The sequence below is a fragment of the Coenobita brevimanus genome, chromosome 56 (genome assembly GCF_032717465.1).
Source record: "Coenobita brevimanus isolate Jiangsu-jjx chromosome 56, ASM3271746v2, whole genome shotgun sequence".
Lineage (NCBI taxonomy): Eukaryota > Metazoa > Arthropoda > Malacostraca > Decapoda > Coenobitidae > Coenobita > Coenobita brevimanus.
In genome coordinates this window covers 39,716,551-39,742,014 of record NC_137009.1, presented here as the reverse complement: position 1 = coordinate 39,742,014, position 25,464 = coordinate 39,716,551, and the positions used below count along the sequence as shown (strand labels likewise).

The following is a 25,464-nucleotide window of genomic DNA, read 5'->3' as shown; positions in this document are numbered from 1 at the left end:
CAATGTAGTGCAACCTTTAGGTTAATCTACTGTGACAAATGCTTTCCTGTAATCCGGGAAAATATTTCCTACGTTTGACAGTAACGCAAGAACAATTATATGGTCTAACGAGTTAAGGTGCTCCAACCGGATGTGGCCCAAAAGGATTTCCATCCGAGGATTGGTTGGGGTTTACCAATCACAGAATGTCATTCAGGGACGAATGGGGCTGGAGCCTAGACCCCGGGCCCCTACGCTAAAAAAACAAACAAAAAAAAGTCTGATGATCAAGGCTGCGATGATGATGACAAACGCATTTCTGTAACCCATTCAGCTGCGAAAAAATCGTCTGACATTGGTTGGAATACAGTATTACAGCTGCTTTGGCCCTGAGAGAGTTAATGGAGGCAGTAATACCACTTTCAGGCTCCATGACTCAGCTGCAAAATATCACCTGCCATTAGCTGGAAGGACACCTGTTGTAAGGGTTAATGGAGACAGTACAAACGAGTGTGAAAGATGAAGCGAAAAGTGGCGGAGAGAGGAAGAATGGAAGAGTGGTTGAGTGGGAAAAAAAGGAAGGGTGAAAGACGAAGAAAGGGGGAATGGTAGAGGGAGAAAAAAAGGAGGATGAAAGAGGAAGAAAGGGAGGGACAAAAGGAGGGTGAAAGAGGATAAAAGGGAAAGTAGTAGTGGGAGAAAAAAAAAGTGTGAAAGAGGAAGAAAGGGAGAATAAAGGTGAAAGAGGATGAAAGGGAGAAAAAAAAGGAAGGTGACAGAGAAAGAAAGGAAGGCCGGTACAAGAAGAAAAACATTAACACTGAGGCTGCTATGACCCACTCAGTTGCATAAAATCATCTGCCATCAGCTGGAATTGTATATCAAAACTGTCTCTGTGAGGGGGTTAAGTGTACTGTACCTGTGAACATTCAGGGCCCTAGGACTCACTCTCACCTTAACAAAATCGTTTAACACTATACCGACAAAGCCTACCAGAGGGTTAACACTATTAAATCAACGAATAAAAATAATAATAATAATAATAATAGTTTGTGGTACAGGGGGGCGCTCAACATCCACTCACTCGATGTAGTGCTACTTTGGGAGCCTCTCCTTTCCTCTCGTCCTTCCTTCCTCTTCTGTCTTTCCTTCATTCTTTCCTCTTCCTTCTAACTACGGGTGACATTACACACCTTATTCTGTATTTCTTCCTTTCATTCTTTCCTCTTCTTTTTGCCTATGGGTGACTACACTAAGTGACAAGCCGAATGGTTTCCAGTACACAGGAAACCATTTACTATGCTGGGTGGTAACCATATAACCAAATTATGGCGCCTGGTGATTTAGTGGGTAATAAAGGTGCTCCAATCTGATTGAGCCTGTGCAGGTTTATCTCCAAGGGATGGCTGGGGTTTATTGCTCAAGTAATGCTACTCAGGGATGAGTGAGGCTGGTCACTCTCATCTTAAATGTCAGGACCACCTTGCCTACCCCGGATTCCTACGCTCCTCATGGGGCAACATAGGACTGAATGATGGACGAATGGATGATAATAATTAATAATAATAATAATGGGATGGGGTATACTGTTATTACTCCCGCCTTCACATGCTGGCACCAATATAACAGGGCAGGTCCTCTGCCTGACTATACAAAAGTCACTCAGTTTCCTCCCTATTCCCCAAAAGGAAAATGGTGAACTGAAGGAGAAACAGTCTGCAGTCCACTGGGTTCACATTAAAGGCGAATCTGGGGCATCCTTGACTGCTGCTGCAACTACTACTACTACTATAACTTGGTCTAAAATTGCCATCTGCCTAAATAAAAAGTTAATAACAAAGATGTGCTATGGAAAGGTTGTGGAAGCGTAACGATGCTTGTTTTACTGACCAACGTGAAAGAAGCTGCAATAGGACGAAAATCTGGGCCAAGTTATAGTGACAGGATTATAGAAATGAAAAATCTGAGCCACGTTAAGATGAAAGAACTATAATCTATACTTCTTGCATGTTTTTTATTCTGGTATATGTACAGTATTGCACAAAAGTATCACAATAATTATCACTGCACAGATTATCGATATACAGGGTGGTCCATAAATAGCACTACGCTCCAGCCCCACCTGCTGCTATCTTAAGTGCTGCAGGGATGGCGCAGTCTGCTGGTGTGGGTGTAGTGGGACAAGAAAATGTATAAATGATGCAGGATAAACACTGATAACCCTGACTAAACCGCCCTTACAGCAGAAGAAAAATAGGTGGGTGGAGAGGGATTAGAATTATATATAGCCTTCATGCGTTGTGCGGATGGCTCAGTCTGCTGGTGTGGGCGTGGCAGTAGGACTAAGAAATTAATACATGATGCAGGGGTGGCTCAGTCTGCTGGTGTGGGCGTGGGTGTGGCAGTGGGACTAAGAAATTAATAAATGATGCAGGGGTGGCTCAGTCTGCTGGTGTGGGCGTGGGTGTGGCAGTAGGACTAAGAAATTAATACATGATGCAGGGGTGGCTCAGTCTGCTGGTGTGGGCGTGGGTGTGGCAGTAGGACTAAGAATATTAATACATGATGCAGGATAGACAGTGATAATCCTAAGCTGTCCCCGCAACACACGAAAAATCAGTGGCTGGAATGAAGGGTGTTATAATTGGACCACCTCGTATTAAAACTGAGAGCATGAGGTGGTAGGCAAACACGCAATTTTAACGATAACTAGATGCCTGGTGGTCTAGTGGGTTAAGGCACTCCAGCTGCATATATAAAAGTTTAAGTGAGTGATGGTTAGGATATACTGTTAAATAATGCCATTCAGGAAGAAGAGACCGGTCACCCTCACCTTAATGAATGGAATTAAGTAACCTATCCCCAGGCCTTTTTGCTCCGGGATGAAGAGAGATTGAATGACAAGATGTAAATGCATGTAATGATGGGAGGACACCTCTGATCCATCTGTATTGTTCATGATAACACTATACAGTAATGTGGGATGCAGGCTAAACACTTCTAATAACACTTCTATCAGCTTCTAACAACGCTTTTAACAATTACAAACAAATGACCATCAAACATTACAAGGCCACTTATACCTTGGCTAACGAGGATGCAAGCTAATCACTTCTAACAACTTCAAACATCCTCCAATCAACTTCTGACAATTACAGGCGTTTCACAAACAACCATCACACATTAGGCGTTTGCTTACACTTTGGCATACTCAGTTTTAATACCACAACCCTATGGTAAACGGTTATGATGGCACGCTGTGAACTTTTTACAGAATCACTACCACAAAACAATATACCTTATATGTATTTACCCATGGAATCCTCTGACACGTTGTATATATGTATTTAAACCCATACGTGCTCCCTACGTGTCAACAAATGGGTTGGTGGAGGGTTAGTGTCCCTCCCCGTAAAACCAATAACTCAAAGTCGAGTGGCCACCCCTTATGGGATTATGGCGTCTGCAATAGATAGATAGATGGATAGATTTATTTACTTATATACAGTTGTTTCTTGCTATCACTTTATTTTACTTAACCAATGAAAGGCCTCGGGTACAGCAGGTGTTACTAACGGCTATGTAACATCGAAAGTGTCTTGTATGCTGAACAAATCCAATTATATTTAGGATAATGCCAGTCAACTGCCAAAGAGCCATTCAGGGCACAGAATTAGTTTTTTTTCCTAACTTCTTGCTTCAACAATACGACATGCAACAACTGAATTTAATCTGGGTCCCAACTGGCACATTCTAGGGGTGGCCAATGCGACATGAGGCGGCCACTGCCAACCCACCCATCCCTGTTACTATCCTTCACAGGTAGTGTTCAGAGCTTTGCTTTGGGCTCGTCAAGGAATTGCTTAACCAGTGTGACGGCGTGCATGGATGTGCCTGGCGCCGACATGACACCGTAGCCCCCGTGGCCGTAGTTGTGCACCACCTGAAGCATACCAAAGATGAGTCACGGCAGGAATACACCTGTTCCTGAGACTTACATTATGTATTACTCTGACTGGCCTCAAACACTTTTGGCTTGGTCCAGAAAATTTCGCTGCAGCCACTGTTAAAGTCTAGCTAACCCTGATGCAGCTACTTATGAATTTTACACTTCATTTTGGCTAATTCAACACAGTGTAGGCTAGTGGCTGATTCACAAACGCCTGGCGCCAATGGGAAGTTCAGCTATATGTGACAAAGTAGTGTTTTATGGGTCCGTCCTGAAGAGTAACTGAACTACTGTATAGGGCAAAAAATTCACTTTCTATCACTGGAAAATTGACTTGTCCTCATTCTGCTACCAACATGGGTCTAAATATGAGATTTCAAGCATAGGGTGAGACCTGAATACAGACTTCCAAGGAATACACCTATATAGAGTGGCCTTCCTTTATTTCAGCCGTTAACTGAGTAAATGATCATCCCACAGGTGTATGTGATGCCCAGCCATAAAAATTCAGGTGTTTACGTGTTTCAAAGCATACTGGGTGCCAAGTTGCTCCAGCACTACCACTGTGACAATTTTTTTTTATATGCTCTTACTGCTTCCAATTTTTACCGCGGTCCTTGGCTTAGAATTTAAGTTTTCCCTCTCCTAAGCCTGGTGGAACCCAAGGCTAATAATAAGCTCAGCCCCCAAGCCCAAGAAGCTTCGTGTAGTTGTGTGGGAGAGGTATGTACAGTGGCGTTCATGAGTCCCAATACACATGCAGTCATGTTGTCTACTACTGTGTCCACCGCCGATAGGATGTTGAACTATTTGAACTTGCTATCCAGCCAAATTATGTTCAGTGTATCAGGCAGTAAGCGCAAACGTTCCACATACCACAAGCAGTGAGCACCACAATGGACAACACTCCCACATATGTACTGGGATTCACGAACACCACTATACGTATAACACTCGGCAAGGACTCTGACAGCGCACTTTTCATCACCAGTCCGTTTCATCACCTTGTAGACCCGTTTTGATGTCTATTTCTTGTTAATCAGGGTAGAACAACACAAAGCTTTGATGCCCCCAACCTTTCCACAACACTTCTTCGTGACTAGCACTATACTGAGGGGATTTTCGCCGTTTTGCAGGTCAATCTCGTATTTCATTGGTAGAATAAGACAATGCTACTACGCCCAACCTTCACCATAGCACTTCTTCGTGACTAGCACTACATGCTATCATTACTATTTGACTGTGGAGATTTTCGTCATTTTGCAGCTTAACCTCGTAGTTCAGTTGTTGAATAAGACAATTCTATGACGTCCAACCCCCTCAACAGCACTTCTTCGAGACTAGCACTACATTCTATCAATACTACCTGGCTACAGCAGAGCGACGCAGATGGTGAGATGGTAATTTTAAGTCTGGTGAAAGTACACAATAAAAAAGGATGGTAAGGTCTGTGTATCTATAGTCAGTCTGTTTCCCCTGACATAAATAACTCCTTTACAGCTGAGTTTATGGCCAAGTGTTGTCTGATTGAGGGTAAATTCTTGACTAGTAACCAAGAAGACTCATTCCTGCCTCATAACTTCCAATTTCTGTTCAGTATATGGCCAAGTACTGTCAAACTGGAGGGTAAGCTTGACCAGTAACCAAGGAGACCCACTCCCACCTCATAACTTTGCAGTGTAGGTTATGGCCAAGTGTTGTCAGATTAAGGATAAATATGACTAGTAACCAAGAAGACTCATTCCTACGTCAAAATCAAGACCCTTTCGAATTTTCCTGTTGACCTTATGGAAGAAATTATGAGGAAGATTTTTACCCATACTGTAAGGTCAACAATAGTTGAGACTTGGACCAATGTTACTATATTATTATTATTATTGGGGGAAAGGGCCCACGAAGAGGATGGTGTGAGAGACTAACTAGGAGAATGTATGCAAGTGAGGTGGAGGGGGGGACCAAGGATGAGATGGAGGGATGGAGTGGAGAGGTTTACGAGAGGGAGGGAAGGCAGCAAAATGGCCCCTTACAGGATTATGATTTCTTGCAATAGATAGATAGATAGATTTTTACGATTAACTCAAGACTCACCTCCTCAATCTAGTACATAATATCCTGGGGTGTCCTCTTTCCTACCACCTACCCTACCACAACAATTCTTTCTTACCACCTACCTTACCATCCTCTTTCCTACCACCTACCCTACCACAACAATTCTTTCCAATCACCTACCTTACCACCCTCTATCCAATCACCTACTCTACCACCCTCTATCCTACCATCTACCACATCAAATCTTTCCCACCACCTACCTTACCACAACAAATCTTTTTCAGTCTCACCTTCAGGGTTTTGCCTCCACCGAAGTTCATCCTCTCTTTCTCCACTCTGACAACTGGTCTGTAAGGTCTCCAGCCAACCCACTCCCTCACAATCTGTCGACAAAGGCTTGGACTGAAGGGATCACACACATAACGAGGCTACCGGGCTCAGATTTTCATAGCTAATTCAATTTTAACTCAACACTGCTATATACCTACACAAATATCTATTACGTTTATACCAATAGATAAATAGATAGACTGATAGATAAACATGTAAACAGACACAAATGAAGAGGGACAGATAGACAGAAAAATGGATGGATAGATAAATAAATAGATAGACAGATAGATAAATAGACAGACAGACATGCAAGGACCTCACCTGGGCATCCTTGAGGCTGGGTAGTACTTGCAGGCACCGTTCCCAGATGGCTTGTGAATCGTACTTGCTAACTTCAGTGTTGTAACTGTCGAACTGCCTCGTTCCACCCAGCGTCACATAGTCCATGCCGGGAATGATGTAGGCATCATAATCACAGTAGTAGAAGTTCTTGACCCACGGCGCACGAACCTGAAATAGCAGTTCTTTGTAGCTCCTTTTCCTTAGCGATTTATTATTCTCACTGTGATCCTGTTTTCTCTTCTATCTATCTATCTATCTATCACCAGACGCCCTAATCCAGTAAGACGTGGCCACAAACAAATCGCCTCCACCTCGCCCTGTCCCTCACCATTTCACTGCCCTGCTCCCAGCTCACCCCCCCCCCTCTCATATACCTCTCCACTCCATCCCTCCATCTCATCCTTGGCCTCCCCCTCCCTCTCTCCCCCTCCACCTCACTCACATACTCTCCTCGTCAGTCTCTCACTCTCCACCCTTTCCGCACGGCTTTTTCTTGCTTGTTAATTATTTCGCTTTAATGCTGACATGTGTTTCATAAGTAATAGGCTATACAGGAGGATACTAAGGTGCTACGTGCTGAATAAACAATGAGGAACAGCATTAAGAAGACTTGTAATACGATCAATCCCATGTCATTTTCTTGCACATACTTTTGCACTTTATCATAGTTGGTGTAAAATATATTCACACACACACACACACACACACACACAACATAGCCATTACAACACTTCCACTCAGACATGCACTGCTTTCTCCCTTCCTGACTGGCACTTGGTCATGTTAATTCAGAGGCTTACTATCATAATCCCTCCAAGTGCAAGAGAAGAGCTCCTGCACGCGGTGGCATTGACAGAACAGTGTATAAAAACGTTCCTCAGGCCACAACTCCCTCCATATCCCCCAAGAGAAGGATGGTGGATCGTTAAAGGTCAATATCAGCCTCTAATCTACCAAGTACACATTCACAAAAGCCTGGAACACCACCACCACCATCCTTAGCATCATCATCATCACCATCACCACCACCACCATCATCATTATCATCATCACCACCACCACCATCATCATTATCATCACCACCATCACCATCACCATCACCACCACCACCATCATCATCATCATCACCACCACCATCATCACCATCACCCACCACCAACATATCTCACCTTAAACACCTGTCCTCTTATAGGTGTCATGGTTTGGTCTGGTACAAGGTCCTTGGCGCCAAACCCACAACAGTTGCACACCACATCATACTTGCCAGCCAACTCCTCTAAGCTGTCCAAACGTCGCTCCTCTATCACCCCCCCACGACTGGTGAACCTGGAGAGGGCACGCTGGGTTAGGTTTGGTTAAATTTAGGTTAGATGGGGTTAGTTTAAGCTGGGTGGGGTAGAATGAGACAGGGTAGGGCAGAGGCAGAATTTCATATTATGGAAAAGTAACCTAGGCAGCTGTATCAGTTTCTATGGGTGGGTTACAATGCTATGGGATGGAAAAGTGACCAGGGCAAATTTATAAGTTTTTACTACTACTACTAATACTAATACTCCTCCCATTACTACTATTGTTACGACTCTTCTTTCTCCTCCTCCTCTTCCTTCTACTACTACTATTACTATTACGACTCTCCTCTTCCTTCTACTGCTACTACTACTCTCCTCTTGCTGCTCCTTCTATTACTACTACTACTACTACTCCTCGTCCTGCTCTCCGTGTACGTACTTGCGTGTGAGGTAAGGCAGGTAGTGGGTACAGTCAGTGAGGAGGGTGGTGGCAAAGGTTCCATACTTAAACCCATGTGTTGACAGTTCCTCAGGGGTGCAGCCACGATACTCCTCCAAGATTGGTTTGAGCAGGGCGTTCTGTGTGGAGGGGTAGAGGCAAAGTTATCATCGCCATCAGTAATATTATCATCATCATCATCAGTGGCATTTTCATCATCATCATTATCAGTAACATCATCATCATTAGCATTTTCATCACCAGTAACATCATCATCATCAGAAACATTATCATCATAGCATTATCACCATCATTATCATCAGTAACATCATCATCAGTGACATTATCATCATCATCACCAGTAACATCATCATCATCATCATCAGTAACATTATTATCATCATCATCAGTAACATCATCATCACTGGCACTATCATCATCATCATCATCATCAGTAGTATTATCATTATCATCATTACGAGGAAAGAGTTCATTACTATCATTATCATCATTAGCAACGACATTATCATCACTATCATCATCATTATCAACATCACCATCACTGTCACCATTAACATCATCATCATCATCTCGACTTCTTTTCCTACTTTATGAAGGGGTGAGAGAGAGAGAGAGAGAGAGAGAGAGAGAGAGAGAGAGAGAGAGAGAGAGAAAGAGAGAGTCCTAATCTGTGTGTGTGTGTGTGTGTGTGTGTCACTTACCCACACAATCTTGGGGTAGTTGTTTGAGAAGTGATATCCTGACACTTTCTTCACCCCTGCACTGGCTGCCTCTGAGGAGTTGAGGATCTTCAGGTAGTGGTCGTAGGAATCCTGTAGCCAGCGTCTGGAGGGGAGATGATAGTAATAGTAGTAGTGGTAGTAGTGATGATGATGGTGATAATGTAGTTGTAGTCGTGAAGATGATGATGGTGATAATGGAGTAGTAGTGGTGGTGGTGTTGGTGGTGGTAGTAGTAGTAGTAGTAGTAGTAGTTAGTAGCTGTAGTAGTGGTGGTGGTGGTGGTAGTAGTAGTAGTAATAATGGTAATAGTAATAGTAGTAGTACCGATGATGATGATGATGATGATGATAATGATAATAATAATAATAATAATAATAATAATAATAATTATAATGGTTCTAAAATTGACCACAACACCTTTACTACGGCAGCTGTTTCCTAAAAATGAATGACTCTGGCAATAAAAAGATGAAAAAAGGAAATGGCGATGGCGTAGTGAATAAGTTTATACACGTGGATGAATTATACAAAGATGGGCTCTCGTAGTGAAGGGGTTAAAATATAAAATGCATAGTGAATACTGAATAAACAGCTACGTGAAAGAAATGAAGATAACACACATAAACATGAATAACTGAGTGAATAAACATCTCAGCATCTCACTTAAGGATAAAAATAATGAATAACTGAAAATAAACAATCTCAACACCTCACCTACGGATATACACAAATAAACATGAATAACTGTGTGAATAAACATCTCAGCATCTCACCTAAGGATAAACATAGAAATAATGAATAATAAACACAATCTCTCTCACCTACGGATAAGCAGACACTAAATAACTCAGTGAATAAACATCTCAACCTCATTCACCTATGTATAAACGAATTACTGAATAATTGCCTTAAAGTGAAATATTAAGGATAAATTGGCCACAGCTCAGGTGCACGAGGATATTAATTTTGTCAGGTGTTCCAATATGGCTATCTCCAACGCAACCAACTTCCACTTTACCTAACCCTCTCTAACCTAATCTAACTTTAATCTAACCTATCACTTCCTTAATCTAACTTTACCCCACATAACTTAATCTAACTTAAACCCATAGCCTATAACTTTATCTAACTTTAACCCATATTACTTAACCTGCCTTTAACCCATATAACTTAATCTAACTTTAACCCATACAACTTGATCTAACTTTAACCCATATAACCTAATCTAACTTTAATCTAACCTAACCCTGCCCAACAAACTCACCCTTGCTTAAATCAAACTAGCTTAACCTAATCTAACCTAGCCTAGCCTAATTCATCCTAATCAATATTATCCAACAACCCAATCAACCTAACCAATCCCAACCTAATCTAACTCAACCAAACTTCACTCAACCTAACAAACAAAACTGGCCTAACCTACCCTACCCCAGCCTGGCCTTGTAGTTAACATATCCAATCTCACATAATCTAACCCTATCTAATCTATCCCTTGACTATCTAACCAATCTCAACTAGCCTACACGCATTATCACTGCCTTAACCCCAACCCAACCCAGTCTAACCCAACCCACCATCTCTGCCCTAACCCCAACCCAATCTAACCCAACCCACCATCACTGCCCTAACACCAACCCAAAGTAACCTCGCAATGTACATAATCTAACCCAACCCAACCCAATCCCACCAAGCATATATCTCCTACGGTACATAATCCAACCTAGTCCAACCTTGTGATCTCCTGTGTGGGTCCCTGAAACTGGAGGCCTGGTCTGAAAATGCCCGCTGCCCCGTCTGAAGTGGTGTTTGAGAGGAACTTGTCGGCCACTAGGGTGATGGAGGCGTCTGGAGGGAGGGCAGCTTGTAGGAGTGTGGCTGTACTAAGACCAACCACGCCTCCCCCCACGACACACACGCGCACACCCATACCACTGCAAGAAAATAGTAGTAGTAGTAGCAGTAGTAATAATAAATGTAATAATAATGAGGAGGAGATGAATAAGATTTAGTTTTCAATAGAGACGCTGCACAGAAACATTAGCTAACCTTGAGTCTGAGCGTGCAACACAACACAATCACGTGTACCCTTTACCCCTCCACACACACACACACACACACACACACACACACACACACACACACACACACACACACACACACACACCAAGCGCTGACACAACAGCAAACATGCCAGTAAGTTTCACACACACACACACACACACACACACACACACACACACACACACATACATCAAGCGCTGACACAACAGCAAACATGCCAGTAAGCTTCACACACACACACACACACACACACACACACACACACACACACACACACACACACACACACACACACACACTTCTCTAATTTCAGTCATAACAATACCCCCCTCTGTTTCGTAAGCAGCAGGCAGTACGCACAACAACAAAACAACCTCCTCCTCTCTCTCTCTCTCAAGGTCTTACTACAAGATATCTCGCCCATACTCAAAATAAAATTGCTTTCTCGCTACCTCATTAAAATAAGTCTTATCACCGAGGGGTCAACAGCGTACCATGTCATCAGTATGTTAAAAGTGGTGCATCTGATTTGAGAGAGAGAGAGAGAGAGAGAGAGAGAGAGAGAGAGAGAGAGAGAGAGAGAGAGAGAGAGAGAGAATGGATGAAAAGATGAAAAACAGAGAGGGAGGAGACGGGATGGAAAGAGGAAGGGAGAGAGGGAAGGAGGAAGAGAAGAATGGACAAGATGGGAGGTTAGAAGGGCGGAGACAACTGAGAAATAGAGAGAGAGAGAGAGAGAGAGAGAGAGAGAGAGAGAGAGAGAGAGAACCCATCCTCAGGGTAGCTACATTGCTAGTCATCCTGATATTTTGGAAGGTCGCAGAGAGAGAGAGATTAATCTGTAGTTATGCTATCACGTTCATTCCCTCCCCATCTTACCCCTTCCTTCCCCTCCTGCGCTCTCTCCTTTCCCTTTTCTCCTCCCTTCCGTTCCTGTCTTCTCTCTTTCCATCCATTCTCCTTCCATCCCTTTACTTTCATCCTCCCTATCTCTCTTTCTCTCTCTCCGCCACGTTACTACTCTCATCCAGCTAACACCACACATTCACTGAGCAAAGTTATGAGGCCTCAAACTGTTCGTATTTTCAACGTTAACCCCCCTCATGCTCAGAACAACTCTATGCCGCAAGAGGAGGGAAATCTGTGTCAGTTTAAAGGGAATTAAAGAACCACAGCCAAGCAGACCCTCTCATCTGACAATAAGGTGAACATGAGTTAAGGGTCATACTTAAAAAAAAAAAAAAGTTCTAAAACGCCATTGCAGTGAAGTGGTTAAGTTACATTAATTAGCCCATCATGCAACATCTGCAACACGGCTCAGAGACTCCTGGGAATGCATGCAGTGTGTCTATGGTCCTCCCCAGCTAATAAAATGACGTGCAAACGAAAGGCAACTCAACAGTAAATGAAAATGAAAAAGCAGTTTGTTTCTCGCTATCCATGACACCATTTATTACCATACGTTGTAACTGTGTAACCAGAAGACTTCAGGTGATCTGGTGGGTCAAGGAGCTTCAACAGGGTGGGGTCTATACAGGCTTACATCAGTTTTTTTTTTTTTTTTAATGCTAAGACACTAAGGGCTTGGGGCCCGCAAATTGCTCCCTTTAAGAAAAAATACAAACATGACACTGCTCACGTAATGCCGCTCATGGGCCTGTGAGGCTGGTCACCCTCGCCTTAAATCCCGGCACTGAGAAGTCTTGCCCCGTACCGGTACCTTGTGAGGGGGGGAGGGCACCTCAGCTACGTCACTCATACAGTGTTACGAAACCAACTAGCCTATGCCACCTTGAGCATCCTCATGTATGTTGCTGATGCATACTGTCTTGATAGAGTACATAACGCATACCAAAATGTCTAGATGCCTAAACAAAATAAATCGCTATTGGGAAGTTGCTACGGCTCCAGTATCACCGTCTCCAACAGAACAAATATATAACGTAGGTAATATGTCATCTTATTAAATCACTAAGGGAAGATTATGAAGCCTCCTGTACCACCATTTCAAACAACAAAACTGAGATATATATATAACGTCGGAATTGTGTTATTAAAATCGCTAAGGGAAAGTTGCCACGAAGCCTCCTATACGGTACTACCATCTTAAACGGAACGAAAGTGCATATCGCCGGAATCGTGTTATCACCACTGGCCATGTAACTTATCAACTGAGGTGAATCGTCCTTGAGCATGCTAGGGTTTCAAGTCCATGTGACGTAATATGAAGTGTTTGATTTTATACAGGTTAGTGCCTCCCATACTCCTCTTACCCTAACTTGGTCTAAAATTGCCATCTCTCCTATTTGAATGCGGAGTTTTAACAGTAGGGAATGGCGCCTATACTCCTCTTACTCTAACTTGGTCCAAAATTGCCACCTCTCCAATTAGTAAGCTGAGTTTTAACAGTAGGGAATGGAGCTAGTCACGAAGAAGTGTTGTGGGAATGTACAACCACAGCCTTCGTCTCGTGCCACTCAGCTACCGGTAAATGAATTAAGGCAAGTGGACAAAAAAAAAGGGTCAATAATAGTATAAATCACATAAGAGAATGTCTGAGTTAATATGCAAAATAAATCTCTTAGGAAATAGTGCTAAGAACCCGAGAAATACGACTTTATCTCCTCACTAAAATGTTTTCCAAATTAAGTCTATTTATATTATGTACTTGATTACATACCGCATCAATAATTGAGATTCTGTGTGTGTGTGTGTGTGTGTGTGTGTGTGTGTGTGTGTGTGTGTGTGTGTGTGTGTGTGTGAGAGAGAGAGAGAGAGAGAGAGAGAGAGACTTCAATAAATGGATCGTCAGGAAAGTAATTATACAGTACAGAAAAACGAGAGAGAGAGAGAGAGAGAGAGAGAGACTTCAATAAATGGATCGTCTGGAAAGTAATTATACAGTACAGAAAAACAAGTGAGAAGAGAGAGAGAGAGAGAGAGACTTCAATAAATGGATCGTCTGGAAAGTAATTATACAGTACAGAAAAACAAGTGAGAAGAGAGAGAGAGAGAGAGAGACTTCAATAAATGGATCGTCTGGAAAGTAATTATACAGTACAGAAAAACGAGAGAGAGAGAGAGAGAGAGAGAGAGAGAGAGAGAGAGAGATCGTTGCTATGTAAACTATAAGAACTAGTTATAATGTTTCACGTCTCAAGGTCAGTTTGTGCTGTATCTGGGCGCAAAACACACACACACACACACACACACACACACACACACACACACACATCCCCCCCCCCACACACAAAGATCCCTCACACACACACACAGATCCCCCCCCCCCACACACAAAGATCCCTCACACACACACACACACACACACAGATCCCCCCCCCACACACAAAGATCCCTCACACACACACACACACACACACACACACGTCACTTGCATCACCACCACCACCACCACACCACCACCATAAAAAAAAAAGGATGGATCGATAGTCATAAGAACGGGCGAGTTTTGCACATGCACCCGAAGCTAGCAACATCTTTAAAATTATATACCATCCAATACATGACGATTAAGGCTATTTCGAGTTCTACTAATAACCAAGGACGAGATCTGTACTTATAATTACAGGCTGAGCAAAATATTACAAAACTTGTCCGTGTTTTAGAATGGTACGTGCAAAGGCCGATATTTTTTTGGTTGCCTGTACATACATAAGAGAGAGAGAGAGAGAGAGAGACTAAGCCACAGTTTAACATTCCCTACTCCTGCTTTGTTCAGTTTTAGTTGGTCTTGAGTTATGGCGTAGGGAACTAGTTATTATCACTATCATCATCATCACTAATAACACCACCACACCATCACTATCACCACCACCATCACCACTATCATCACCAGCACCATCACTACCACCACCACCATCACTACCATCAACATCAGCATCACCACTACTACCGTACCCATCATCATCACCACCATATCACCACCACCATCATAGGTTACTTCACCAATAAACTTTCAAATTTGGCGGGAAAGCCGAAAATTTTAATTATATATATACATATAATATATATATATATATATATATATATATATATATATATATATTTAATCTGGGGGAACTGGGTCACAGTAACACGAAATCCTGGTTACATGAGATTTTAATTTTACTCATGACCTAGGAATGAGTCTCCTTGGTTACTAGTCATTTTCATCCTCCAAACTGAGTACACGTACGCACCTGGCCATCAGATAACTGAAAGTGTTGCGGGTCTCTGATAAAGCCAGGTTTAACCCTTTCGCTGCGGTTGGTACCATTTATCTACCTATTTATTTGTTTATTTATTCATCTGGTCAACACCTAGCTTTGTACAAATGAGAAATCCTGTCAGTTAAATGCTTCGAAAACCATCTCCTGTAATCCTTGATGTTATTTGGTAATCGGCCACTGGAACACACACACACACACATTTTTTAATAACAAAAATGGATAAACATTTCGGGATGTTGGTCATACTTTCATTTCTCGATGCAGTTACGGATGCAATAACAATAATAACAATCGCGCAGGAGGGTTCCAACGTTATCTGAAACTATCACAACAGATAACAATGTCCCCAAAAGATTACTTTGTTATCATCCAAATATTTTCATAACAGTTCTGCATCACACAATATCACCAACATGCAATACTGGGCGTCCTCATCCATCGAGCATGTTGCATTAGCCATTGTTTGTGACAGAGTGTTTCATGTGGAATGTGGACCGACTGTTTTCATCCACTAAAGAGAGAGAGAGAGAGAGAGAGAGTGAGAGAGAGAGAGAGTCCCAGTTGTCTAAGGAAAAAAAAAAAGCTGGAAATACATTGAAAAACCATATCTCACCTCGTGCAAGTTTTAGATTAATCGGTTTTCCCTCAATGTATTCGTCAAACGTTGGGAAGATATCTATGTCTGTAGATATGTGAATTATATTACGGTTCACAGCACAGCTATATGTTAAATCCCGCACCAACCCAGCAGTTCCACGGTTAATGGGTAGCCTATCACAGCATTATGTAACTCCAGCACTAATCAGTCTGTGCCATCTGAAATTTCGTCCCTACCTAGCAACAAATTCCAAAGTACGGCAGACCTAAGTTGGTATAACATCAAATTTCTTATACATCTGATTACAAAGCATCCTATACTGACGTGAAATGAAGAACTATTCCTTATCTGTACACTATTATAGGAACTTAACACGATAGTCAAAGCAGGAGATACAACAAGAGTGACCCCAACTTTGCCATCTTTAAATTTTCGACTTACTCTAGCAACAAATATTTCCAAAGCAAGCTAGACCAGAGTTAATATAATCTCACATTTCTAATATATCTGCTGGGGAAGCATCCCAATATAATAACATAATGAACTATTCCTTATCAGCACAGTAATAAAGGAACAACACTTACGATAGTCAAAGCCCGGTACACTGCAAGTAACTCCACGCGCTGCTGCCAACACACTGAGCATCAACCACACACGACACTCTTCTATATATATATATATACACACACACACACACACACACACACACACACACGCTGGTACACACACACACACACATACACACACACACACGAGAAATCTCATATAATAAGGGCTGTCAAATTAATTTATCTCTTAAAAGCATAAACTATTACCACTGGTATAACTTAATATTCGTTAACTGATCGATCGTTATAAAAAAAAAAAATGTCTTAAAGCATAGGAAATTAGTTGCTTATATACAGGCTAAAACTGAACAAGGGAGACATATTAAATATCCGTTCAATTTGAATGTAAAATCCTGGAGTTTATACTATGGAAAAACGATACCAGGTGCTACAATATTTTTCACCTCAAAACTTAAATATGATGCTGTACTTGCTTGAGATTCGATGAGCCTTTGGCAGATTTCCTAACACTTCTTCCCGAGCGATTTATTTTGCACATGGCACCTCACAACCCTCTAGCATGTTAGTGAAGCACACTATCTTTTACATTTTGATAAGTTACGCCCAAAGAGGTTTATCAATCCTCCCTGATTAAGCCAGACCCAGATCAACTCCCTCACCTAACACTTTCATTTGCAACAAGAATATTTGGAAACTGCACTCCTTTGCTTGTTCTTTCTACAGCTATTTTCCTACAAAAGCTTCAGTAGTTTTCCTTCGTAGCCAAGATGTTTTTTTAGACAGCGAGACATGACATTCTAAAGTTCTTCCTGCATAAACGTAATAACGAGTTGGTGAATCTTAACGTTAGACGGTCTGAGTAACAGCACATGAAAGAATAACCATGCCATGATGTGAACTCAGCTTGGTGAAAAACTTGAACATCTGTGAATGACAGCTCTCCTACATTTCGTCCATTATCAGTGCAATGGCAGTTCAAATGTTCAAACATAAACAAATGGTCTACCTGTTTTTCTTCCTTACATTTCTTGTCTCCTTTGGACAGCACCTGAAGGTTATGTTCACTTACACACCATAACATTAATATAAACCACGAGTTCCACTGATACTCCACCACAGCACCCGTTTCATGAGGTGAGGCAGATGGACTGTCACTTCGAGCTTGTCACACTTATAATCTGACGCCTATATCACACTTCAGGGCCATACTTCTATTGTTTAGATCACGCCTCTGAAGTTTTGATCATAGCTATAACGTCTAAGTCATATTTACAACGTCTAAGCCATATTTACAACAGCTTGATCACCATCCCTTATACACACAAACCTCAACTAACGACTGTAATGGCGTCTGTCACCTGATGTTCGAGTATGTGGAAAAAATATTAAGATTTATAAAGTGGTTTAATTACATTTCATCTAATGCTACTTCGTGATTCAAACATTTAAAACCAAGCAGAAATAACGTAAAATTCATTACTCTAAATATACACTTACAGGAATGTTATTAAGCCTCGCGAATGCGCTTTATTTTTTTCACACGAGCGCAACATTTGAAATCCCTATCACCTCGTTGAGTTATGAAAACTTAATTAATTTAATCAGCATCTCCGAATGTCTTAAAACTGATTCATTTGTTAGGAGCTTTTTGACACATTGGCCCACATAATACGACCACTGGAATGCTCTCTCCAAAGTCTCTCCTCTGTCTACTTGAGAGAAGGGCTATAATGCAGGGTGTTAAGAGCTGGATGATCGAAGCTGAGGTAGACAGACAACGAGCAGAGATCAGTGTGGGGAATATTCGTGCATAGAGGGACTAAGTCGGGCCGAAGGTGTTTTATCTTTACAATAAACACTATACGTGGGTATAATTTTCCATAATGAAAGCTGATGAGACTCGTATGACAAAAGAATATGAAGGGGAGGGTGGTGATCTGGTGAGGAATTGTTAATGAGTAGGGACAGGATACATTTTTTTTTTTAACCCATCAGGAGCGCAGGGGCCCGACATTAGGCTACTCAGTTCCGATATTCAAGGCAAGAGTGGCCAGCCACTTTTCCCTGAGTGGCACTGTGAACATAAAACACATATAAATTCTTATGGGTCCAATTATGAAGGTCAGCTTGACCCACTGGATCGCCAGGTGTCAACTGGGTCTACAGTAACCATTTAATATAGAAGACTATTTCCATGGTTATGAGGAACCATTTAACTTGTCAGTACAGATTCACTTAATGGCAGCACTACATCAAGTGAATGGATGGTGACCGGCCCCACCTTCCACCACCATTTTAACATACAGATAAACAGCCGATGGATGGATGGATGGATGAATGCATAAAAAGGGCTACAGAAAAGCTAGATAGATCCAAGACCATATGAAGCTATGCTTGTGCTGTATCCTATCAGAGTTTGCAACTGAAGAGAGTGACTGACTGACTAGGCCATCCCGAGAGATGCCCCAGGCCCTATAATCAGACAAATTTAAGTGCACAGATGGATCAAGATGAATGAAGTACCAGGTATAATCCACTAAGTCATAATGTACTTTAAAATGGACTTAAGTAATTTTCAAAACTCAATAAAACGTGGGGGGGGGGGGTGGAAGCTCAGGGTTCAGACTTATGAGCTTCGTGACTATGAGTTCGTAGGCGGACGGTGGTACACAAGATAAATTCCCAGCAACTCCAAAAGCACAACCCTGAAATCTAATGGGATACAATAGACAGAAAAAATGTTGTGGATTTAAATATATATATATATCCATACATCTCACCATATCCAAGTGCCGCATTAACCCTCTCTGTCCACTTCTTTCCATGCATTTCAGCTAACTTAAGATGGTTTTTTCAGCTAAGAGGGAGTCATGAAAACCTGAAAGTGTAAAAAATAAAAGTCTGATTAAAAATTATACCATGAGGCTAGGCAAAGGCAGGGGTATTAAACAATGAAATTTTTATTATTGTTCATAAATAGTTTCTATGATTGGAGATTTTAACAATAATGAGAGAGAGAGAGAGAGGGAGAGGGAGAGGGAGAGGGAGAGGGAGAGGGAGAGGGAGAGAGAGAGAGAGAGAGAGAGAGAGAGAGAGATTGAGCACAAGATGGATGGCAGCAACACCACAACGTAAGTGAGGGACCAACCAGATCAGTGAGCGAAGGGTTACCGGTATGTAATTTTCTCACCGCACACACAAATACCTATCATGGACTAGGGGTGGTATCCTTATCAGCACAGCAGGCTACCAAGCACATCTTTCTTAGCTATTTGTCTTGAGGTGGAGGGTGGAAGAGGGAGGGGGAGGCCAATGATGAGATGGAGGGATGGAGTGGAGAGGTATATGAGAGAGGGGGTGTGTGAGCTAGGAACAGGGCAGTGAAATGGTGGAGGACAGGGCGACATGGAGGCAGTTTGTTTCTGGACACCCCTTATGGGATTAAGGCGTCAGGCAATTGACAGATACACAGATAGACAGAATTATCTTTTATGACAGTTGTTAGCTGTATCCTTTAATACCAACAGGTTTAAATAAATTGCTTAAATATATTCATCAGACATATGCTCCCTTACTCAGATATGTGTATGTCATGCCTTTGCTTATATAAATGTGCTAGGAAACATTGAGAAATATGTTGAAATGCTTGGCCATATGGAGAGGATGAAGAATAAGACAATGACAAGGAGAATGTATGTGACGTGTAATGGGAAGAGGGAGATTAAGAACGAAGAGGAGGAATGGGGTGGAAGGGTATATGAGAGAGGGGGGAGTTGGAGATAGGGCAGCATGATGTATATACAATATGCCTTTGCTTAAATAAACTCACCAGACATATGCTCCCTGCTCAGATATATGTATGTCATGCATTTGCTTATATAAATTAATTAATCACCTGTTGCCTTGCTGATATATATATACAGAACACCAGTGCTTATATAAATTTACAAATCACATGTTCCCTTGCTCAGATACAATAACATGCCTCAGATACAATAAATACCAATCATATGCCTTGTTGCTGACTCTGGCTGGCCCCTCAGAGGATAAATACATATGTAGTAAAATACAGGACAGGCCTTTGGAGTAAATAAATAGTCTTTTGGGCTTACGAGACTCTCCAGCACTTCTTCCTTACTAATTGTCACTTTGTTTTCATCTGACGAAGATCCATACCCCTTTCCAGCTTACATGATGGCCAAATGTAGTCAGACTGAATGGTAAATTTGACTAGTAACCAAGCAGACTCATCCCTAACTCCAAACTAAGGCTCACTGAATCTCAAGCAACCATGACTTAGTCTTCAAGTAGTTGTGCGGCCCAGTGCTGTCAGATGAAAACAGACTGACTCATATTAATAAGCCATATCCCCCCCACCCAAGAAAAAAAAAAAGGGAGTCTCCTAGGCCCACAAGACTGTTACCCCTGGACAGCAAGCATCGGCCACAGCAGACAAAACCTCCTGGATCACCGACACTTGACAACACACCACCTCACTCCACGTGCTTGCTATTAATCACATCATCGTCGTCGTCATCATTATACTGACCCCAATCTCACACTAATAAATGCTTTTGAAAATCTTGCTATACCCCATTATTTTGACCTTATTAGGGCCTATAATTTGGTGTTCCTTTGTTGTATCCTCAAAAAACACATCACCACAACCATCATCATCACCATTATCATCATCATTATCCGACTCAGTCCTATCCTTCAATGGTAACAACTGTCAACACTCCTCAGTATCATGATCATCATCAACTCAAAGCAAATTTCAAACTGTTTCAACCTTTCAATAATAATCATTATCATCATACTATCCTAATTTTCTACATTTCAATTCCTTCACAAAACTACATCATCATCATCATCATCAGTCCTAATCAAATATCAAACTGTTTCAACCCTTCAATAACATTAACAGTAATAGTAATAATAATAATCATCATCATCATAATTATCATACTATCCTGATTTTCTACATTTCAATTCCATCACAAAACTACATCATTGGTCCTAATCAAATTTCAAACTGTTTCAACCCTTCAAGAATAACAACAGTAATAAAAATCATCATCATCATCATCATCACAAACACCATCATTGTAACCTAATTTCCTATACTGTATAATCAATCCCATGACAAAAATTTCCAACAACTGTACTCAAATTACCACCATCATCTTACCCCAAAATCCAAATATCAACCATTCATCATCATCATCATCATCATCATCATCAATCCTGACCCATCTCCCACCTTTTCCACCACGTAACTCCTCAATGGCCGTGGGTTCAGAAATCTAAAGGCTTCCCTGGCCAGCCTCGGGACCATTTTTTCAAAGATCCAAAATCGATTTCTTTTTCTTACAGATGTAAAGAGAACTGTCTGGCACACCTAGCAATGCATTTTTATTTTTATTTTTTTTTTTAGCTTCCTGAACCTATCCTGTGATTCAGCTACGATTCGCGGAAGATGCATAAGTCACTGTGCACGTGATGTTAACATGTAAACATATGGGCGATAACACCCGAGAAAAAGTGATTGCCTGAGTGCTTGGAATGGTACAGTAGGGTCAGGAAAACATACCAGTGACCTTCATTCCTCTCTCTTAACTGTTTACAGTTTTCTACAACTCGCACTAATTCGATGTCACTGGCACATTTACGGTAATGCGTCACCAAACGCCAGCGGCCACTGAGGGGTTAACCAATACATATCATTATCACCATCACATCCTAACCAAAGTTCCAAACATTTCAATCTTGCATTAATTCACTGACCCAACAGACCAACAAGAGACAAAATAAAGAGGTAAACAGGAACATCTTCAGTATCATGACACATTTTTAATTATTTTTCTTTTTACCACTAATTCTTTTTTTTTAAATGAGACCTCCATGAAATTTTACTCAACTCAGGAAAGACCTCTATTTGTGAAAGAGGCATAAAAAAAAAATCCACATAAAAAAATCAATCATGAGCTGAAAACTGACTGGAACTGGCATAAATAAAAATAATAATAATTATAAAAATGAAATTGCCATCAGATTAAAAGTGGTTAATTAGCTTACAACACTCCTTGTGGTAAAGGAGCTAAATTCTAATAAACACTATATAAATCCTTCTCACAGTTTATAAATCCTTCTCATACACACTCACAACGGAGGAAACTCTACATTAATATGTACACAAAATATATAATGAGATACTCAGCCCTATATCATCATCATCATCATCACTCGGTCGCTCCCCTTTCAAAATATACTCGACATCAGAGATAACAACAATGTCATACTTAAACCATATTCCTGTGGGCTTAGAAGGATCCCCAGCACCCCTTCCTCAATGCTTTACATTCCTTCACCTTAATATTCACCTGTAACTTTATGATTATTTTTTTATATATGGACCCAGCCTGCAGAGAAAAATCATACCCACATATAGAAATGAGATGGAAGAATGGGATGGAGAAGTATATGAGATGCTGGTATGAGCTGGAGAGAGAGAAACAAGATGGAGGAATGGGATAGAGAGGTATTTGAGAACTGGGTGTGAGTCGGAGAGAGAAACAAGATGGAGGAATGGGATGGAGAAGTATATGAGAAGCTGGTATGAGCTGGAGAGACAAACGAGATGCAGGAATGGGATGGAGAGGTATGTGAGAACTGGGTGTGAGTAGGGGAGAAAAACGAGATGGAGGAATGAGAGGCATGAGAGAGAAGGATGTGACAGCTGAAAAGAGGACAGCCTGATGGCAAAAGACAGGGTAATATGGAGGTGGCTTGTCTGTGGCCACCCCATACAGGATTCAAGCATTTGGCTACACTCAGATAGCTGGATATGGAAATATTGTTTATGATGACGAACCAACAGTTTCAGCCCAACTTCACCCATCATATATCTGAACAGGTCAGTTTTATACGTGGGTCAAGCTTTCTTCATATGAATAACTGACAATAATGTGAAACCAAGACACAGTATCTAAAAATAACAAAACATTACAAGAGATATTGATACGTCATGTGCAGAAAAAAAAAAAAACACGGCCGAGGGAGGTGCAGGGGGACTTGTAAACCTACTGGAATATGGGCCTTAGGATTTATGGACACAGTAAAACAATATTAACACTAATAGTAAAAAATGCCATCTAGTATATACACGGACACTTAAACCAAGTAACTCTACACATTAGCTCTACAGGGGTTGGGTGGAGTGTTGGAATGGAGGGCTGGGGCTGATGGCAAGATATTTTAAAGTGGCAGAGGAGGCTTCATAAAACCCCTTCCTTACTGATTTATTTGCTATATTTCACTTAACACTTTCCTGAATGCTATTTATCATCATCATCAATATCATCATCATCATCCACACCTCCTTTCCCACCCTTGGGTTTGAAGAGATCTGGATGATGATGGTAATGAATAATGAGAAAATGTCAGGTTGTTTATGCATGTTATTTGTATCATTTTACTATCAACATATAGCAGTTTGCACCACTAACATACACAAGACAATGCTTAATTTTAATGTGCATAAAAACCCATCAATATGCAGGATTAATAGTCTCTTATGTTATTTATATTGAATTAATGTTGACATAATTTGCACCAATGTCACACAAGAGAATACTGAGGTGTCAAACGTAAAATAAATCACTAAGGAAAAGATGGGAAGACATCTCTCAAGCCAGTTAGAATGTGATCCGTACACTAAACACCTCTACACATGAACTCTACATATCTTAGGGCTGGAGTGTGTCTGAATGCAGGACTGTACTGTATTCTGTGTGGTCTGGACTCTCCCTGGCACCTCTCATATACCCTTTTTACTCTAACTTGACCTAAAACTGCCATCTTTCCATCTTGAATGCTGAGTTGTAATGCATTCTAGAGAGGCTGCTAGAGATCAAGCAGCATGGAGAGCTGCCATTAGGTGATCACGGTCTACACACATGGAAGTATTCTTGAGCGTTTATAAGCAAAATTATTCTTGTATGGTGTTACATAAAAGACACAAATAACACACACAAGATAAAGTGTAATATGCACAACAAGTCACTCACCTCTCCAGTTTAATTATGTATTTTCTAATGTATTCTTGCTACCTCCAGACAGATTTCTTTGACTTAGGAACAACCTCTAACTGTCAAGTAGTTGATGCTTTAGATTCCAGTTATGTTCTGTGTTCTTTACTCTTGTTGCTGCCTGACAAATTTTAATCAGCTTAGGACAGGCCTCTTGCATGGACGGGGTAAATGAAGGCTATATTTAACCATACAGTTCAAAAGGCATCCATTAACAAAACAATAACAAGCAGTTGATGGCAAACAGTCAAATAAAAGATATCCTCAGGCTCTATGGGCCAATGAAGGCTATATCAAAATCCTTATGTTTATAAGGCCTCTCTGCAACTGAATAAAACCATGTGGAGCCAACAAGAGTGAAACAGAAAGTACATTACTGGATCTGATGGGGTTAAGGAAGATAAATGAGAGGCTTGTAAAGGTATGAGAGTACAGCACAGAGAGAGAGAGAATGGGTGGAATAGCTCATGTTACTGTACAGTATTAGCACACGCACAAAATGCAACAAACATACAGAGAGCAGCTGGAGAGGGGAGGCAGGGAGAGAAGGAGAAGGAAGGAAGGAAAGTGGGAAGGAGGGAAGGAAGGAAAGTGGGAGGGAGGGAGGGAAGGAAGGTTCAAAAGAATGGATGGATGGGAGGAAGGAAGTATATGTGAAAGGTAAATGGAATGGATAGGAAGTTGGAAGGTATGGAGGGGGGAAGGGTGTAAGGTAAGGAAAGAGGCAGGTAGGGAGGCAATAGTGAAATGTAGGTTGGTAGGTAGGCAGAATGAACGGAGATAGTGATGAAGAA

At 41.4% G+C, this 25,464-nt stretch overlaps 1 protein-coding gene across 1 annotated transcript; it reads right to left on the bottom strand.

The window, feature by feature from the left end:
- Positions 1-1,994: 1,994 nt before the first annotated feature.
- LOC145401785 (D-aspartate oxidase-like) lies at positions 1,995-16,636 on the bottom strand. The gene is made up of 8 exons (XM_080273964.1): positions 16,596-16,636; positions 10,854-11,054; positions 9,103-9,226; positions 8,381-8,520; positions 7,822-7,978; positions 6,632-6,820; positions 6,268-6,360; positions 1,995-3,922 (listed from the first exon to the last, which is right to left on the bottom strand). The coding sequence occupies exons 2-8, from the start codon at positions 11,048-11,050 to the stop codon at positions 3,809-3,811; spliced, it is 1,014 nt and encodes a 337-aa protein (XP_080130090.1). The 5' UTR covers positions 11,051-11,054; positions 16,596-16,636; the 3' UTR covers positions 1,995-3,808.
- Positions 16,637-25,464: the final 8,828 nt, after the last annotated feature.

What these genes read in the sequence shown, in the direction of transcription:
- LOC145401785 (XM_080273964.1), bottom strand. Translation starts at nt 11,050, where the DNA reads ATGGGTGTGCGCGTGTGTGTCGTGGGGGGAGGCGTGGTTGGTCTTAGT. An exon ending in ACTACCCCAAGATTGTGTGG is followed by an intron (nt 8,521 to 9,102) that starts GTAAGTGACACA and finishes CCCTCCACACAG; the next exon opens with AACGCCCTGCTCAAACCAAT. An exon ending in TAAGAGGACAGGTGTTTAAG is followed by an intron (nt 6,821 to 7,821) that starts GTGAGATATGTT and finishes CTGCTATTTCAG; the next exon opens with GTTCGTGCGCCGTGGGTCAA.